The sequence below is a fragment of the Colletotrichum gloeosporioides genome (genome assembly GCF_011800055.1).
Source record: "Colletotrichum gloeosporioides strain Lc1 chromosome Unknown consensus_17, whole genome shotgun sequence".
Classification (NCBI taxonomy): Eukaryota; Fungi; Ascomycota; class Sordariomycetes; order Glomerellales; family Glomerellaceae; genus Colletotrichum; species Colletotrichum gloeosporioides.
This window is the reverse complement of record NW_025544662.1, coordinates 1,292,872-1,306,558: the sequence shown is the minus strand read 5'-3', so window position 1 is coordinate 1,306,558 and position 13,687 is coordinate 1,292,872. Positions and strand designations below refer to the sequence as shown.

General features: G+C 51.8%; 4 protein-coding genes across 4 annotated transcripts; 2 read left to right on the top strand and 2 right to left on the bottom strand.

The window, feature by feature from the left end:
• Nucleotides 1-3,681: 3,681 nt before the first annotated feature.
• GCG54_00011284 (uncharacterized protein) lies at nucleotides 3,682-4,686 on the bottom strand (the record flags this gene model as incomplete). The annotated part of the gene is made up of 1 exon (XM_045411189.1): nucleotides 3,682-4,686. The coding sequence occupies one exon, from the start codon at nucleotides 4,684-4,686 to the stop codon at nucleotides 3,682-3,684; it is 1,005 nt and encodes a 334-aa protein (XP_045268247.1).
• A 791-nt stretch (nucleotides 4,687-5,477) lies between these two features.
• On the top strand, nucleotides 5,478-7,225 carry GCG54_00011283 (Pantothenate transporter liz1; the record flags this gene model as incomplete). Its single annotated transcript, XM_045411188.1, has 5 exons — nucleotides 5,478-5,486; nucleotides 5,537-5,807; nucleotides 5,868-5,889; nucleotides 5,951-6,396; nucleotides 6,450-7,225. 5 exons carry the CDS (start codon nucleotides 5,478-5,480, stop codon nucleotides 7,223-7,225), a joined length of 1,524 nt encoding a protein of 507 aa, XP_045268246.1.
• An 800-nt stretch (nucleotides 7,226-8,025) lies between these two features.
• Nucleotides 8,026-9,785, top strand: GCG54_00011282 (Adenosine deaminase 2-A; the record flags this gene model as incomplete). The annotated part of the gene is made up of 2 exons (XM_045411187.1): nucleotides 8,026-8,840; nucleotides 8,891-9,785. 2 exons carry the CDS (start codon nucleotides 8,026-8,028, stop codon nucleotides 9,783-9,785), a joined length of 1,710 nt encoding a protein of 569 aa, XP_045268245.1.
• Nucleotides 9,786-11,056: 1,271 nt separating this feature from the next.
• GCG54_00011281 (uncharacterized protein) lies at nucleotides 11,057-11,977 on the bottom strand (the record flags this gene model as incomplete). The annotated part of the gene is made up of 2 exons (XM_045411186.1): nucleotides 11,057-11,231; nucleotides 11,388-11,977. 2 exons carry the CDS (start codon nucleotides 11,975-11,977, stop codon nucleotides 11,057-11,059), a joined length of 765 nt encoding a protein of 254 aa, XP_045268244.1.
• Nucleotides 11,978-13,687: the final 1,710 nt, after the last annotated feature.

The following is a 13,687-nucleotide window of genomic DNA, read 5'->3' as shown; positions in this document are numbered from 1 at the left end:
GCGAAACCCAGCTAGCCTTAGCACCACCTCACACCCCCTGTTCCGAATATTGGCATCTCCTGCATGTGTCTGAATAATCGCCATCCCGCTTCGATAGAGCACCCAGGGGACCAGTGGTAAGGCATGCAGATCGCGGCCCGTGGCTCCACACCCAAAGGCTTCTACGTCTTTGAAAGCTGATGTGAGATTCGTTAATTGCACGCTCTCACTTTTCGTGTTACCAGGCGCGTCCGTCCCCATGACTAGCTCGCTGCGATGGCCAATTTGCGCGTGGAGCTGTTGGGGAGGTAGGTTTGCAGGCATCGGCCGTGAGACATTTCTTATTTGCGAGGTGCGAGACCGCGTCGCGTGGGTTTAGGCAGACGGCAAACCGGGGTGCTTAGTTGCGGTTGCGGGACTTGGCTTGCCTTAGGGTGCTTAGCTTCTTGAAGTCGGTTGATCCGCACCTCCCTAGTTTGGCAAGGGCTCGGATTCAATAAAGGCTATTTTGATTGAATGGGGGTGCGGATGCGAGTATGAGTGAGGGTTTTCTGTGTGGTTTTCTTGTCGTCAACGTGACAAACTCGGGAGCGAGAGGGTGGGTTCTGACGGGACCTTGGAGATCTGAACATGCAACTTGAGTGCCGGACAGGGGTTGTGTTCACCGGCATTGAAAGCGGTCAGGTCTTAGATGTCTAATATCCTGCTTTGAATAGGGTGGATGTTTGCTTCCTGGTTTTGACCTATTAGGATGAGCAAACATCATTGAAGTGTTGCAATGTTGGTTGACGTTCTTCAATGACGATAAGCACCTCGTGCATTCAATAGACCTGACTGACTTACGGCTCCATTGAAGATGCAGAGACTGCTTCACGCGGAAAAGTTTGCTGCGTCTTATGATGTTTTGTTGAAGTGTGTCTGATAAGGGGTAGATGGAGAGCTTGCTGTATTAAATTATAAAAGCTTGCCGTCTCTCGTCAAATTAATGAACACGAGCGTAAGAGGAGGCAGAGGCATGTTCGGTTACCTGTTCATAAGTCACACATGAGACGAGCCAGGACAGCGACGTGTATTCACACAAATGACACCAGAATGATGATGATGAGGGACGATGAATAGATTGATCGAAGCGGGAGAGCCCACCAGACTTTACACCTGACTGAGAAAATTCAAACGCTTCTCCTTCCGTGAGATGCTTCAGCTTCTGTTTGTCTGTACTCGCCAGTACACCATGAAATTTGAGCCCGTCTCGGTACGAGTCGGAGTGGGAGATGGATCCCTTGCCTGACTACATCATGGCACGTTTGATGGTTTTTTCCCCCCAAATTAGTAAGAGTTTCATTTCAAGCTCGTGATATTGCAGATTGGTATGTCAAAAATCCCAAGTATACAGACGCGAATCATCACCAATACGCCTCGCGAGCTTCCTCAGAAGTCATCTGATTATCGACCCCCCGTATTATACGTTGATTGCACCTGCTAGAGTATATACAAAGGAAAACAATCATCGAGAGTTTGACCAAGGAAAGCTTTGCGGTTCCAAACTCCCAACCGACGATGTGCCATCCCGACCGCTGGCCGAACATTGCCGGCCCCACTTCGGCGTCCTTGGATCCTCCAACCCTCCGTATTCCCGGCCATCGTCGATGTTGGGGACGTTTTTATACCCAGTATCAGTCAATAGTATTTCATCTGTGGATTGCTGAGACGGGCCTGGAGCCGACTTATCCTGGCCTCTTTCGACTACCTTGTAATGGTTGTCTATTCGGTTCCCGACTCCTTCTTCGACACCGACTTCAGAGGTCAGCATTACCCAGAAACGATGACAGTATATGGGGGAAACTTACATATGTTGAGATAAAAGTACTTGAAAACCACTGGAGCCCACAACAAGACCGCGACGATTTGCCCAAAGGTCCACTTGTCCTTCTTGCGCAACGTGCCTCCTACTTGATCAAGGATGCGGGCTGTCGTGTAAAAGGAGAGATATGCTAAGAAGGCATTCATGGAGAACCAGAGGAGGCTCCAGAACATAGACGCAGCCTTTAGTGTTCGTGTCTTCGCGAGAGATTCGCCTCGCCAGACGCCCACTCGACTGACAACCCAATCCCGCAGATGAGGTATCTGTGCGACTTGATCCAAGGTTATGAAACTTATGCTAATAAGTATGATGCTCAGATATGATTCGAAAGAATGCTCTATGACATCCACATCGAACACTGAGTCGTAGAGTCCAGAACGACAAGTCTCGAGAATACTCTCTGTGAAATCATCATTGCCACATTCAGGGAGCGGCATGAAGCCAGGCCATTCATCCTCGCGGCCAAGTTGTTGTATCGTGAGGCAGAAAACGCACACCATCAACGTGAGGAAATAGGTGTACCACCAATGCATCTTCTTCCGTTGTAGTTCTGCTTGAACCAATAGGACAACCAGAGTATTTCCTGCTTGGAAAAGCTTGGCTGCTTTCCAATCGATTCTTATAGCTGATAATGAGTCGTTGAAAACCATCATAGAAATAGAAGCCAGCTGCACTGCAAGAGTAAAGAAGACCTGCGCCTCTTGGAATTCGACGACAGCTGAGAACAGGGCCACCGAAAATCTAGAAGCTCGTAAGCGTTCTAGCCAAGACTCGGTCCGTCCCTCACGTTGGCTACTTGTTTTTCGACCTCTTTTCTTCATCCGGCGCATGGCTTTTGCTGCTTTGGCGATCACGGAGGTTCTTGGATGTTGAGGTATCAAGATGGAGAATAGAATGAACCAGGCACCCAATGCAATCTGCATAATGTACGCCATTGTAATCTGTAGCTTTGTTAAAGAAAGAAGACTGTCCTTAGAGGAACTTGGACTTACACCTGGGCCTGCAATATCAGGCTCTGGCTCTCTTGTGACCTTAGAGCAGAGAGACTCCAGCGGAGAGAAAATCTTAGAGAGATCTGAGCTTCTGAAACTCTCGGCCGATGGCAATTCATCAATGTCTTCTCCGCAGGGACCGAATCGTTCCTCTAATTGTTCCATGTCGTGACGCGAACCTTGACACGACGCGCGCGTACAGTTGAGGATCTGCCGGAAAACTCCTATGCCATCGAACGAGTCCAGATCTCCGAAATTCAGGCTTTCGTTGGCCTTCCGAATGTTCTCTGCGTTGGTATCATAGCGCCCATCTTGCACCAGGATTGCAGATACTGCGATTGCGGCACAGTCATATACCCTGCTATAGGGAAAGAAGAGTGATTCCTGGCAATGCTCGGTGTAATTATAGCCGTATCCTTTCGCAATTGGTATTGAGAAAGACTTTGATTCATCGTTGGGATATATGCCCTTTAGCGCTTCAGGCCAGGTGAAGCCAGGCGTCGCGTTGACCAAGGCCTGTCGGTTGCTGACCAGGTCTATGGTGAGGATAGGCTTCGTAGTCATTGGAAAGGCGAAGACACTGCTTGATTGATGATGGAGAAAAAGAAGAGGAAGAAGAATAACAGGTATAGATAGTGGAAGACTCTGCCATCTTGAGAGAGAGAGCGACAAGGCTGGCTCTCATGTTTTAAAACCTCGCGCTCTTCAGCCTGCCGTCAAAAATAGAACACCTGCCCTCACAGCCTGATGCTGACCACCATCCCACGAAACCACTCTTCTCGATGGCCACTCCAGTATGTTCAATATAATCTACTCGCATGCTTATTTCAATAAAAGAAAGAAGCAAATCTATGAGCCAATGATCTTTTCGAGATATCTTAGCCAATTCTCGCCAAGAACCTTTTTCATCTTCTCCTCGGTCCAGCCTTTCTTCGCCATTGCGACAGCCAATTCCGCCCGGTCAGCCAACGGACCCAGAGGTTTGACAACCTTTTGACTGCCCCAAGGAGTCAGTCTTCTCGCATATCCCTTGTCTTTGTTGCACCACTCCAGGAATTCGCTCGGCCTCGCGTGCCCTTCGCTTGAGTCTGACCCAATACCCACGAGATCCTCCCCAATCAGCCCAATGACATAGTCGAGCACATCGACATAATCATCAACGGTGCTATCGTTACCCTTGGGCATGTGTGGCCCGAACTGCGACAGCCCGACAAAGCCACCCTTGCTACCAATGAGTTTGATCAAATGGTCTGATTTGTTTCGCGGGTGATCAACCAGCCCCCCAGGCAGAATGTGGGAGAAACACGGCGGCTTCCCGTCGGGTGCGTACACAATAACGTCCTCCGACGTCTGCGGTCCCACGTGAGAGAGGTCGCACACGATCCCAAGCTGAGCCATCTCGTCAATGACCTCGCGCCCGAACCCTGTCAGCCCACTGTCCCGGGCCTCAGTGTACCCACAACCTGAGTAGTTTTGAGTGTTGTACGTGAGCTGCATCTTGCGTACCCCGAGATCCCTGAACACGCGGAGGTAGTCGAGCTGGTCCTCGATGCCGGAGGTATTCTGCCATGAGAGCAGCACAGCAGTCTTGCCAGCTTCCTTGGCAGCGCGGACGTCGGCAACGGTGTGCGCTTGCACGATCAAGTCGGAGTGTTCTTCGAACCAGCGCTTCCACTGTACGACGTTGGCGAGACTGCCGCGGAGGCCTTCCCAGAGGCCACAGGTGCAAGAAACGCCTGTGATGCCGCCTTTATGCCAGGACTCGAAAATGTCGCGACCCCAGTTTGCGATGTTGAGGCCGTCGAAGTGAATGGCTGAGGCATAGATTGCCCGGGCTTCTGATTCCGTCACCATGTTGTTTGACTTATTGACGAGGACTAAGGAATGACGTCTGACCCTGGTGTTTCCCTGTCGGCTAGATTTAAATGGAGTGAAGTAGTAGGTAAAGCTATGATCTTTAGACAAGACCTCAATCTTGAATCAACGTTTGAAATCCCGAGAGTGAGTTACAGCCTTCATAGAGATCCCACCGGCGCTCTACCGGGACCTAGTCCAGAGATACGGCATCCTAACAGCCTGTCGGGGAACGTCCGGTAAGAATTCCCAGGAGTGGCAATCGGCCCACAAACGGCATGGGTTTCAACGGATCCTTCGATAACGCAATTGCGATGCCGAATTGAACCATCAGCGTTCGAATTCTTCTCATCTTTTCCCCCATTGGATCATCATTCCTGTGCATTGGAGCCGATTCAGTGGTTGCCTCCGACCACTGTACAAGGTATCTTCAAGCCAAAGGCCAACCGCCAATATCGCTATCGGGAGAAAAGACGTGTATGTTCGGCGTCGGCCCGAAGATAGTCATCATGAAATTTCTTGGAAGGAAGCTTGTTTCTCATCGGGTATTGTTATCCCACGTGGGATTTGTGATCTTGGCACCTTAAACCCGAGCTTGCCCCATGTCAGCCTGTCGCACTCATGCGACAGGTTATCAGAATCTGAGCTCCAATTGGATACATCGAAAGTCGAAATCGTCTTATTAATGCTCGATGCGACCGTCAAAGAGAGCAGTTGTCGGCGCTTCTCCGACTGTGGCGGTTGACGCCATCACTGGCTGGCTATTGCAAGAGAATTCAGCCCGCTAACCAATGGCTCACGTCAAGAGCATACTCTTAAGACTGTCACCGATGTCGATTTCCTGATCTAGAACCACGATACTCGTTGGTCTGTTGCTTTCACTCATACCTGGGTTGAGGACCGTGATCACAACAACATGGATCAAACGTCAACCAATGACGGCAAAGATGTCGTTTCTGTCAACATCGAGCCCGGCCAACGCCAGTCAAAACTGTCGCTGCGAAAGAGAATTGCTGGAATTGTGTGGGATAGTCTCGATAAAACACCGGAAGAGAGACGTTTCATAGCCAAGATCGACTGGTGGATTTTGTCGTATTGTTGTGTCGCCTATTTCGTCAAGTGTGAGTCCTCTCATTGACGTAGATTAACTCAAGTGTGATGGGTCGCTGACAATTTTCCAGATCTCGACCAGACCAACGTCAGGTGCGAATCTCGTGGCTAGCCATGACCTCTTATAACAGCTTGACTAACACTATTCACGCAGCAATGCATACGTTTCTGGCATGAAAGAAGATTTGGAGCTTACCGGCAATGATCTCAACTATCTTACAACCTTCTTCAACATCGGCTATATCATCGGCCAGCTGCCCTCCCAGTTGATTTTGACTCGTATTCGCCCATCTATATGGCTTCCGTCACTGGAGCTCATCTGGAGCTTTGTCGTCATGGGCATGGCCGGCGCGAAAAACGTGCAAACTCTCTGCGCCCTGAGATTTATCACGGGCCTGCTGGAGGCATCGGCTTATCCTGGAATCATGACTCTCCTCGGCAATTGGTATACGCCACAAGAACTTGGGAAAAGAGCTTGTATCTTCCAAGCTTCATCGGCTGTGGCGCAAATGTTCTCCGGGTATCTCCAGGCTGGTCTCCTTGCTGGTATGGACTACCGGAACGGAGTTCGAGCGTGGCAATGGCTTTTCATCTTTGACGGTATGAGGGTTTGCTTTTTCAATCACTGCAGCACTAACTAATAGAAATTGTAGGAATCATCGGCATTCCAGTCTGTCTCTACGGCTATTGGGCTATCCCAGATCAGCCGACGTCGTCTCGAGCTCGGTGGCTCAAGCCTGACGATCGTAGAATGGCCATCGGGCGCATGGAAGCTTGCGGCCGTGAACCCATCCGCAAACTCACCTGGCGCACCATCAAAGACATAGCCAAGGGCTGGCCGGTTTGGCTCTTCAGTGCCATCTTCATAGCACATGTCCTTGGTATCCGCATCTATGCCTACTTCAACGTGTGGCTGAAATCCACAGGCCTGTTCACGCCGGAAGAGATCAATCTGATCCCCACGGCGGGCTATGGAGCACAGGTCTTTTTTACGTTGTCCTATGCGTGGGCGAGTGACGCGATTGGTCTTCGCTGGCCTCTCGTCATAGTCGCTTGCACCGTATCCATCACCGGTACGGTGATCTTGAGCGTCTATCCTGAGGACAACATACCAGCTATGATGGCGGCATGGATCCTCACCTTTCTCGAGACCGGAGCCGGGGCTCTCATCATTACTTGGGTCAACGAGGTATGCTCTCATTCCGCAGAGCATCGTGCTGTCATTATTGGTGTCGTGGAAACGGCGGCTTTCACCTTTCAGGCGTGGGTGCCACTGTTGGTGTACAACACAGGTGACGCACCCAAGTTCCCCATTGGATACGAGATGGCCACGATGTTCTTTGCGTTGGAGATTGTTCTGACACTGGTCATTCTTTGGTGTTCGAAGAAGTGGCCCGTTCGGAAGATTGAGGTAGTTGACGAAGAGTGAGGCTCCAACATTTCACATAGAAAGAAATCTTGTCCTTCGATTAGATATTTTTGGCCCCTTAGCATGGCCAATTGAATAAAGCGTTCATCGTAAAACACATTTCGCTATAATCCAGTAAGATCAGATCCCCATAACAAGGGTGAAATCTCTTCAACATTATGATCTCAGATGAAATCAGTCAGTCGCTGTGATCTCAGAACACTCAGAATTTGTTTCCACTGTTCCAGCCCATTGTCGAGGCCAAGACAATATTAGGCAACCAGTTAGATCAGACTACTGTCGCTCAAATTTTCGTGTACAAACCAGAATATCGGACGAGTCTGTGAGTCAGAGTCACCAATGAGTCATCCCGGCTTCGCTGAAAGCCGGACTAAGCCTGGATAAACCGGACACGGCGCCCCGGCGCCGAAGGCCCCCGCCTGCCGCACCTTCCATAACCAGCTCGCCGGATCGGGGCTCCGGAGTGGGACCCGTTGGTGGACATCAGCGCACTGACCATTACAACCCCGCGTTGCCCCTCACCGTCGTCAACCGCCTAATTCCATCGCAATCCGCCGGCAACACAACACGTACACCACCAACCACTCGTCCTCCATATCGCAGCACCGGACCCGACCGGACGGAAACACCACGCATCCCTGTCTATCTCCCGGCCGTCAGCATCCACATTTTTCTCGGCGTTTTAGTTACCAACAAAGGCTCATCCAACGGACTTCGATAAAGAGTCGCTAGGCGCGCAACCCTCGAGCATCTCACCTGATCTCACCTCTCCCAGAACAACCCCGCATCCAACGTCCAAGATGTCTCTCAGCAACGACGATTGGGAGGAGATCCGCCAGGAGATTCCATCGACCTCAGAACCTTTCCTGGCACAATACATCAACGGCCGCGAGGCTCTTATCGCCCAGGAGCAGAAGTCTCGCTCGGATGCCTCCTTCCGCGCCAACTCTTCGCCGATTGTCAAGCGTGCGGCTGCCATCGTTGCCCGCATCCGTGAGGAGGAGAAGAAGACGACATGGAATGCTCAGGCTGAGGAAGACCTCGCGACCAGCCAGGGTCTGGCCCCTTTCCCGGGCATGATGTTCACTCTGGCGAAGCAGCGCCTCGAGACCACAAGACTGTGGCGTATCGTGCAAAAGATGCCCAAGGGCTCGCTCCTTCACGCTCATCTGGACGCCATGGTTGACTTTGATTTCCTATTTGAGGTCTTGTTGAATGAGCCAGGAATGCACTTTGCAGCGAATGAACCTCTATCGAACGAAAAGGCGTTGGCGACTTCGGGCGTTCACTTCAGATTCAGAAACAAGGAGACCAGCTCAAGGGCAGTCTGGGACAAGGACTACGTCCCTGGCGAGTTCAGACTGTTGACCACGGCGGCGGATGAGTTTCCGGATGGTGGAAGGCCAGGGTTCTTGAAATGGCTGAAGGGACGCTGCACCATCTCCTTGACGGATAGTGTGGAGCAGCATCATGGCATTGATGCCATCTGGCGCAAGTTTGCCGATTGTTTCACGGTGACCAATACCATCATCCACTACGAGCCCATTCTGAGAGCGTTCCTAAGAAGGCTAATGTCATCACTGCTGGCTGACGGCGTTTACTGGGTTGAAGTCAGGTAAGAGTGCATTTCCAGCACCACGGAAAGGCATGTACTAACGTTATTAGATTCACTTGGCCCCTTAACTACTGCCGCACCAGCCAAGAGGAGCCCGAGAAGGACTACAACCACATGTTCCAGGTCATTGACGAAGAAGTCAAGCGCTTCAAGTCAGAGAACGCCGCCTTCTGGGGTCTGCGCACCATCTGGACAACCCTTCGTATCCTTCCTACCCGCGAAATTGTCGAGAGCATGGACAACTGCATCACCACCAAGATGGCCTGGCCTCACCTTATCGCAGGCTACGATCTCGTTGGCCAGGAGGATCTGGGACGACCGCTCCGCGATCTGCTCCCCGAACTCTTTTGGTTCCGCAAGCAGTGCGCCCAGGAAGGCGTCAACCTTCCCTTCTTCTTCCACGCCGGTGAGACGCTGGGCGACGGCGACGCGACGGATCAGAACCTTTTCGATGCCGTGCTACTCGGCACGCGCCGTATTGGTCACGGCTTCTCGCTTTACAAGCACCCACTGCTCATTGACATGGTCAAGGATAAGCGTATCCTTGTCGAGAGTTGCCCGATCAGTAACGAGGTCCTTCGTCTCTGCGGCTCCATCATGTCGCACCCGCTCCCAGCGCTCTTGGCCCGTGGCGTGTCTTGCGCGCTGTGTAACGATGATCCGGCAATGCTGGGTCAAGACACGGAGGGCATGTCCCACGACTACTGGCAGGCGCTGCAGGGTTGGGAGAATGTCGGCCTTGAGGGCCTCGGCTCGCTGGCGGAAAACAGCGTGCGGTGGTCCGCGTTCGAGGATGAGACGCCGGCGGAGTGGACCGCTGGTGTCAAGGAGGCAAGCCTTGGTTCTGGTGTCAAGGCTGAGCGGCTTAAGCAGTGGTCGACTGAGTGGGAGAAGTTCTGTCTCTGGATCGTTGAGGAGTTCGGTGAAGAGTCCGACAAGGCGTAAGAGACGGGGGGCCGGGTACTTCAACCCTCATGACAAGAGAGAGTGATCAATCAACAAGGAAATTAAAGGGGCGGGCGGACTAGAGGAGCGTCAGTTGAGGCGAAAAGGCAACGGAATTTAGCATGTCTACAACGGAGTTCAACAGTAACGGAGCTACATCAACTGGCTGGTCATATTGGTTTACGACTTCAACACCGCGGAAACAGGGGCATTCAACGCGGCTCTGGAATTTGGGGTTACAAAAGAATGAATACAACACAACATACAATATAGTAAGGCTACACCGTACGATAGGCGTCCAGCTGCCTTGATGGGTGTCAAATTTCTCACCGTGCAAAACAAGATTCGAAAGATAGAGTGACGTTGAGATACGATGTTCAATCTCTTGGACATATTCGATCATCACCAATCGCACGCGGAAGCTCCGAGCAAAGGGCCCTGCAGGCGCGCGCACGCCAAAGGTTCCTTCCCATGCCGTCACCCGGAGCGACGGCCCATCTACCGCTTTTGGGTATCCGTACATGTGCCAGGATTCAGCAGAAGGTCTGAAATTGGCCGACATGAGTAAAATTGACCAATGGGAGACTGTTACCAGCTCGTCGGAGCGAGGGGAAATGTCAGCAAATGTAACCCCTTTTGGGAGGCGCAGCACGGGGGATGGGTGGGTTTCCTGGGACTTGGGACTATGTGCGTCAACGCACCTGCGCTAATTCATGTAGCCGGAGCCGTTTCAGGGGACGATGTTGCTGCCTTTCGAATGGTTTGCCTGGTAAGGCTGATCGATGAAGTTTGCAGCCAAACCGGCTGAAGTTCGAAGGATTCGTAGGCTTCCAGAGCACCGATTTTGGGTTGCTTCCTCCGGAGATCGGTACTTCAGCTCTTCGTGAGGCCTCCTTGAATCACTGCGGAACCTGAGAAGACATTCACAAACGTTCATAGGAAAATAGGACGCAATAACAGCTTATACGATTGATGAGCTATGAAATTTGCTGCAATACAGAGTCTTGGGACTCAGTTGGTGCTCATGGCACTACTTGCAGCGAACGTGTGATCTAAGTCGAGAGGCAGTGCTTTGCCTAGAAGTGAATCCATGGCAGCACATACATGATGCATGATGCATGTGCTACTCAGTCTTGCAATAGTCAAATGAGAGTTGGTTGAAAGTGAGATGCGCACCATCGCACCCAGAGACGATGGAGAAGGTGGATGGGAGAAAAGAAACCGTCACGTTCATACTTGCATAAAAGGACAGATGCATATTCCCATCCCGGTCAACCAGAACCCCATTGTGACTCCAGCCAGACTCTGAAGCTGACGGGCTCGATGTCGACAACCTCGTTGAGATTCGTTTGGCGGAAATCGTAACGACCATCAGCGGTGGCGATGAATCTCTGGATGTTCCACCACTGGTCCCAGTTCTGCCTTTGTTCGTAGCTGGAGAGGTCACTTTGGAGTTTAGAGTATCGGCGGGTTCGAAGAGAGAAGGCAACTGAATGAAACTTAGTGAAATGAACCTCATGACTTTGCGCTTCAGCTCAAGGGGCGGGACGATGCGCACCTCCTCGGACGTTACTGCATTTAGCAAAGATGTCCCGAACAGACATTCTGTCTCCACGCATCCTGAACTCCCTCGGCCAGGTGCCTGGACCCAGCTCGATTGCAGCAGCAACGAACCGAGCAACGTCAGCGACCGAGGTCATGGATACCTGAACTGGCCTTCCTGAGCCGTTTGTCTCGATTATGTCGGCGGTTGCGTTGCCGACGTCGACAAGATAGCTGCCTTGACCCTGTATGTGCTGGTGAGCTCCCATTCCGTACTCTGCTAAACCGCCTGGCGCAAAGCGCTCGTATAGTATTCCGCAAGAGAATACGGTGTAATCCATCTTGCGAGACCTGGAGTTGGCGTAGTGCTTCAGAAGCTCCAGAGCTTCATTGGAACCATAGTCTAGGGGATGGTCAGATGTTGATGGTCGGTGAGAAATGCAGCCTTCGAATTCGGCGGGGACAAATAGCCGGACGCGGGAATGGCGGGCGGCCTTGATGAGGTTGATCTGCTCCTGTCCGCGGATGGTGGATATGACGAGGTCGATTCCCATGAGGGCGAATCTCAAGTTCTCTTCATCGTCATAGTCAACGACGGCCACTTGACACTCGTAGCGTTGTTCAAACTCTGGTTTTGGCTGAGACGACATGAGCTACTGTCTGAAAGAGAGAAACGTTCCTTTTACCTCTCTTGAGAGAACGACTAGCGCGTTTGCTGTTAGAGCGATGTTGTGAGCGAGGATAGCAGCGAAACCACCCGCCCCTGCGATTGCAATTCTCATCATAGCTGCGGCAGTCTGTGTGCGTTGGGAGATGATCCTGAGGAAAGTTAGGGGAGATGTGCTTTGGAGGTTTTAAGGATTTCATGTTATATGTTCGCCGCCCAAGGGGCCATTAGCAGCGGCTTGTATAAACGACTTGCCTTGTGTACGCCATTGCTGTAACGTCGTGGCCGTGAAGTCGAATCAGAATATCGAATTGTAGTCCACACCACCTGAGAACTGAGGCAGTGACTCAGGTCGCTATCTGAATGCTACTGGTAATTGTACTATAAGGCAGCGAGACGGAAAAGCCTATCGGCTCGAGTCGAGGTCCAATCTAGAGTCGACTGCGAGCCCAAACACAACTGTGAAGACCGAAGACTCCGGTGTGCGATGGCGACGAGACGAGTGTCCAAGTGATGTAACTATACTCCGAAGGCACCCAGAACTGCTTGAGAGTAGTTATTGAAGGAGTTTGGGGTCCTGAACTTCGTTGTGGTGTAGATCGAGTGGTCGTAGATGAGGTAGTCAACGCGCTGCGCACCCGGAGGTGACCTGATCATATGAGCCATGAGGCAGAATGCCGTTTTCTTAATATTATGTACCTGCCCTTATACTGGTAGTCGTAAATTGTACTTGCTCCGGGGCCTGATTTTAAGACCTGGTCGAGAAGGAGCAGCAAGGATGCCTAGCCCTGAGAAGCGGCTGCTGGTGCACACCCATCCGGACAAGAACCGACGTCCCAAGTTTTGGGTCGCGGCACAGTTCTTCTCACCCCACAGCGGGAGTGTTAGTCATCTGAAACAATTCATCTGATAGCCACAAGTATGTCGTCTGTAACGTTTCCCGAAATCGCGTCGTCCACCCGTCGTCATCGAGGGGTACGCCATGAGTCAACCCTGGCTGAACACGCGATCAACGTCTGGCGAGACTAGGCCGTGGGGCCTGTTATTCGAGAATAGGAAGACCAAACAGATTTCGAGTTGAGACATGCTGGAGGGCGAGAAGGGCGTGGGATAAGTTGGGGACACACTGAAGGGCGCCTGGGGCTGGTCCAGGTCGAGCATGTGCGCGGGAGACACTGGTCATGGAAATTTGAGTTCGTACTCACGGCAGATGACTGGGGTGACTACATGGGAACTACAATATCTCAGTGGACAGCAAACAGGCAGGTCGAATGTGGTGTGGTGGGAGAGCTCTTTAGCCCGGAGTCCGGCATCGAATGAGAACAGACGATGGATGGTCTACGGCTAGACAGGTCCACTTCACCGAGGCTCAATCGGAGGAAAGATACCAAGACATTGGTAGGCAGGGGCCTTTGAGTTCTCGGAAATGTAACTGTGCTGAGCATGCTGCTACGGCAGACGATTGGAAGGTGTCGACGTTCAATCGAGGGGTAGACGTGACGAAGTGTACAACGCGTTGGGCCAGCCTGCCATTGGCGCAAATGCTGACCGGGGGAACAGGCTTCTGTGTGTATACACAGCCACGGGACTGGATGCCTAACTTTGCAACAATTTGACCAGAGGAATCTTTCTCTGGCAGACCAGACTCAAGACGGGTACTGTTGCAGTGACCGTTGATGGAGATGGTCTGGTT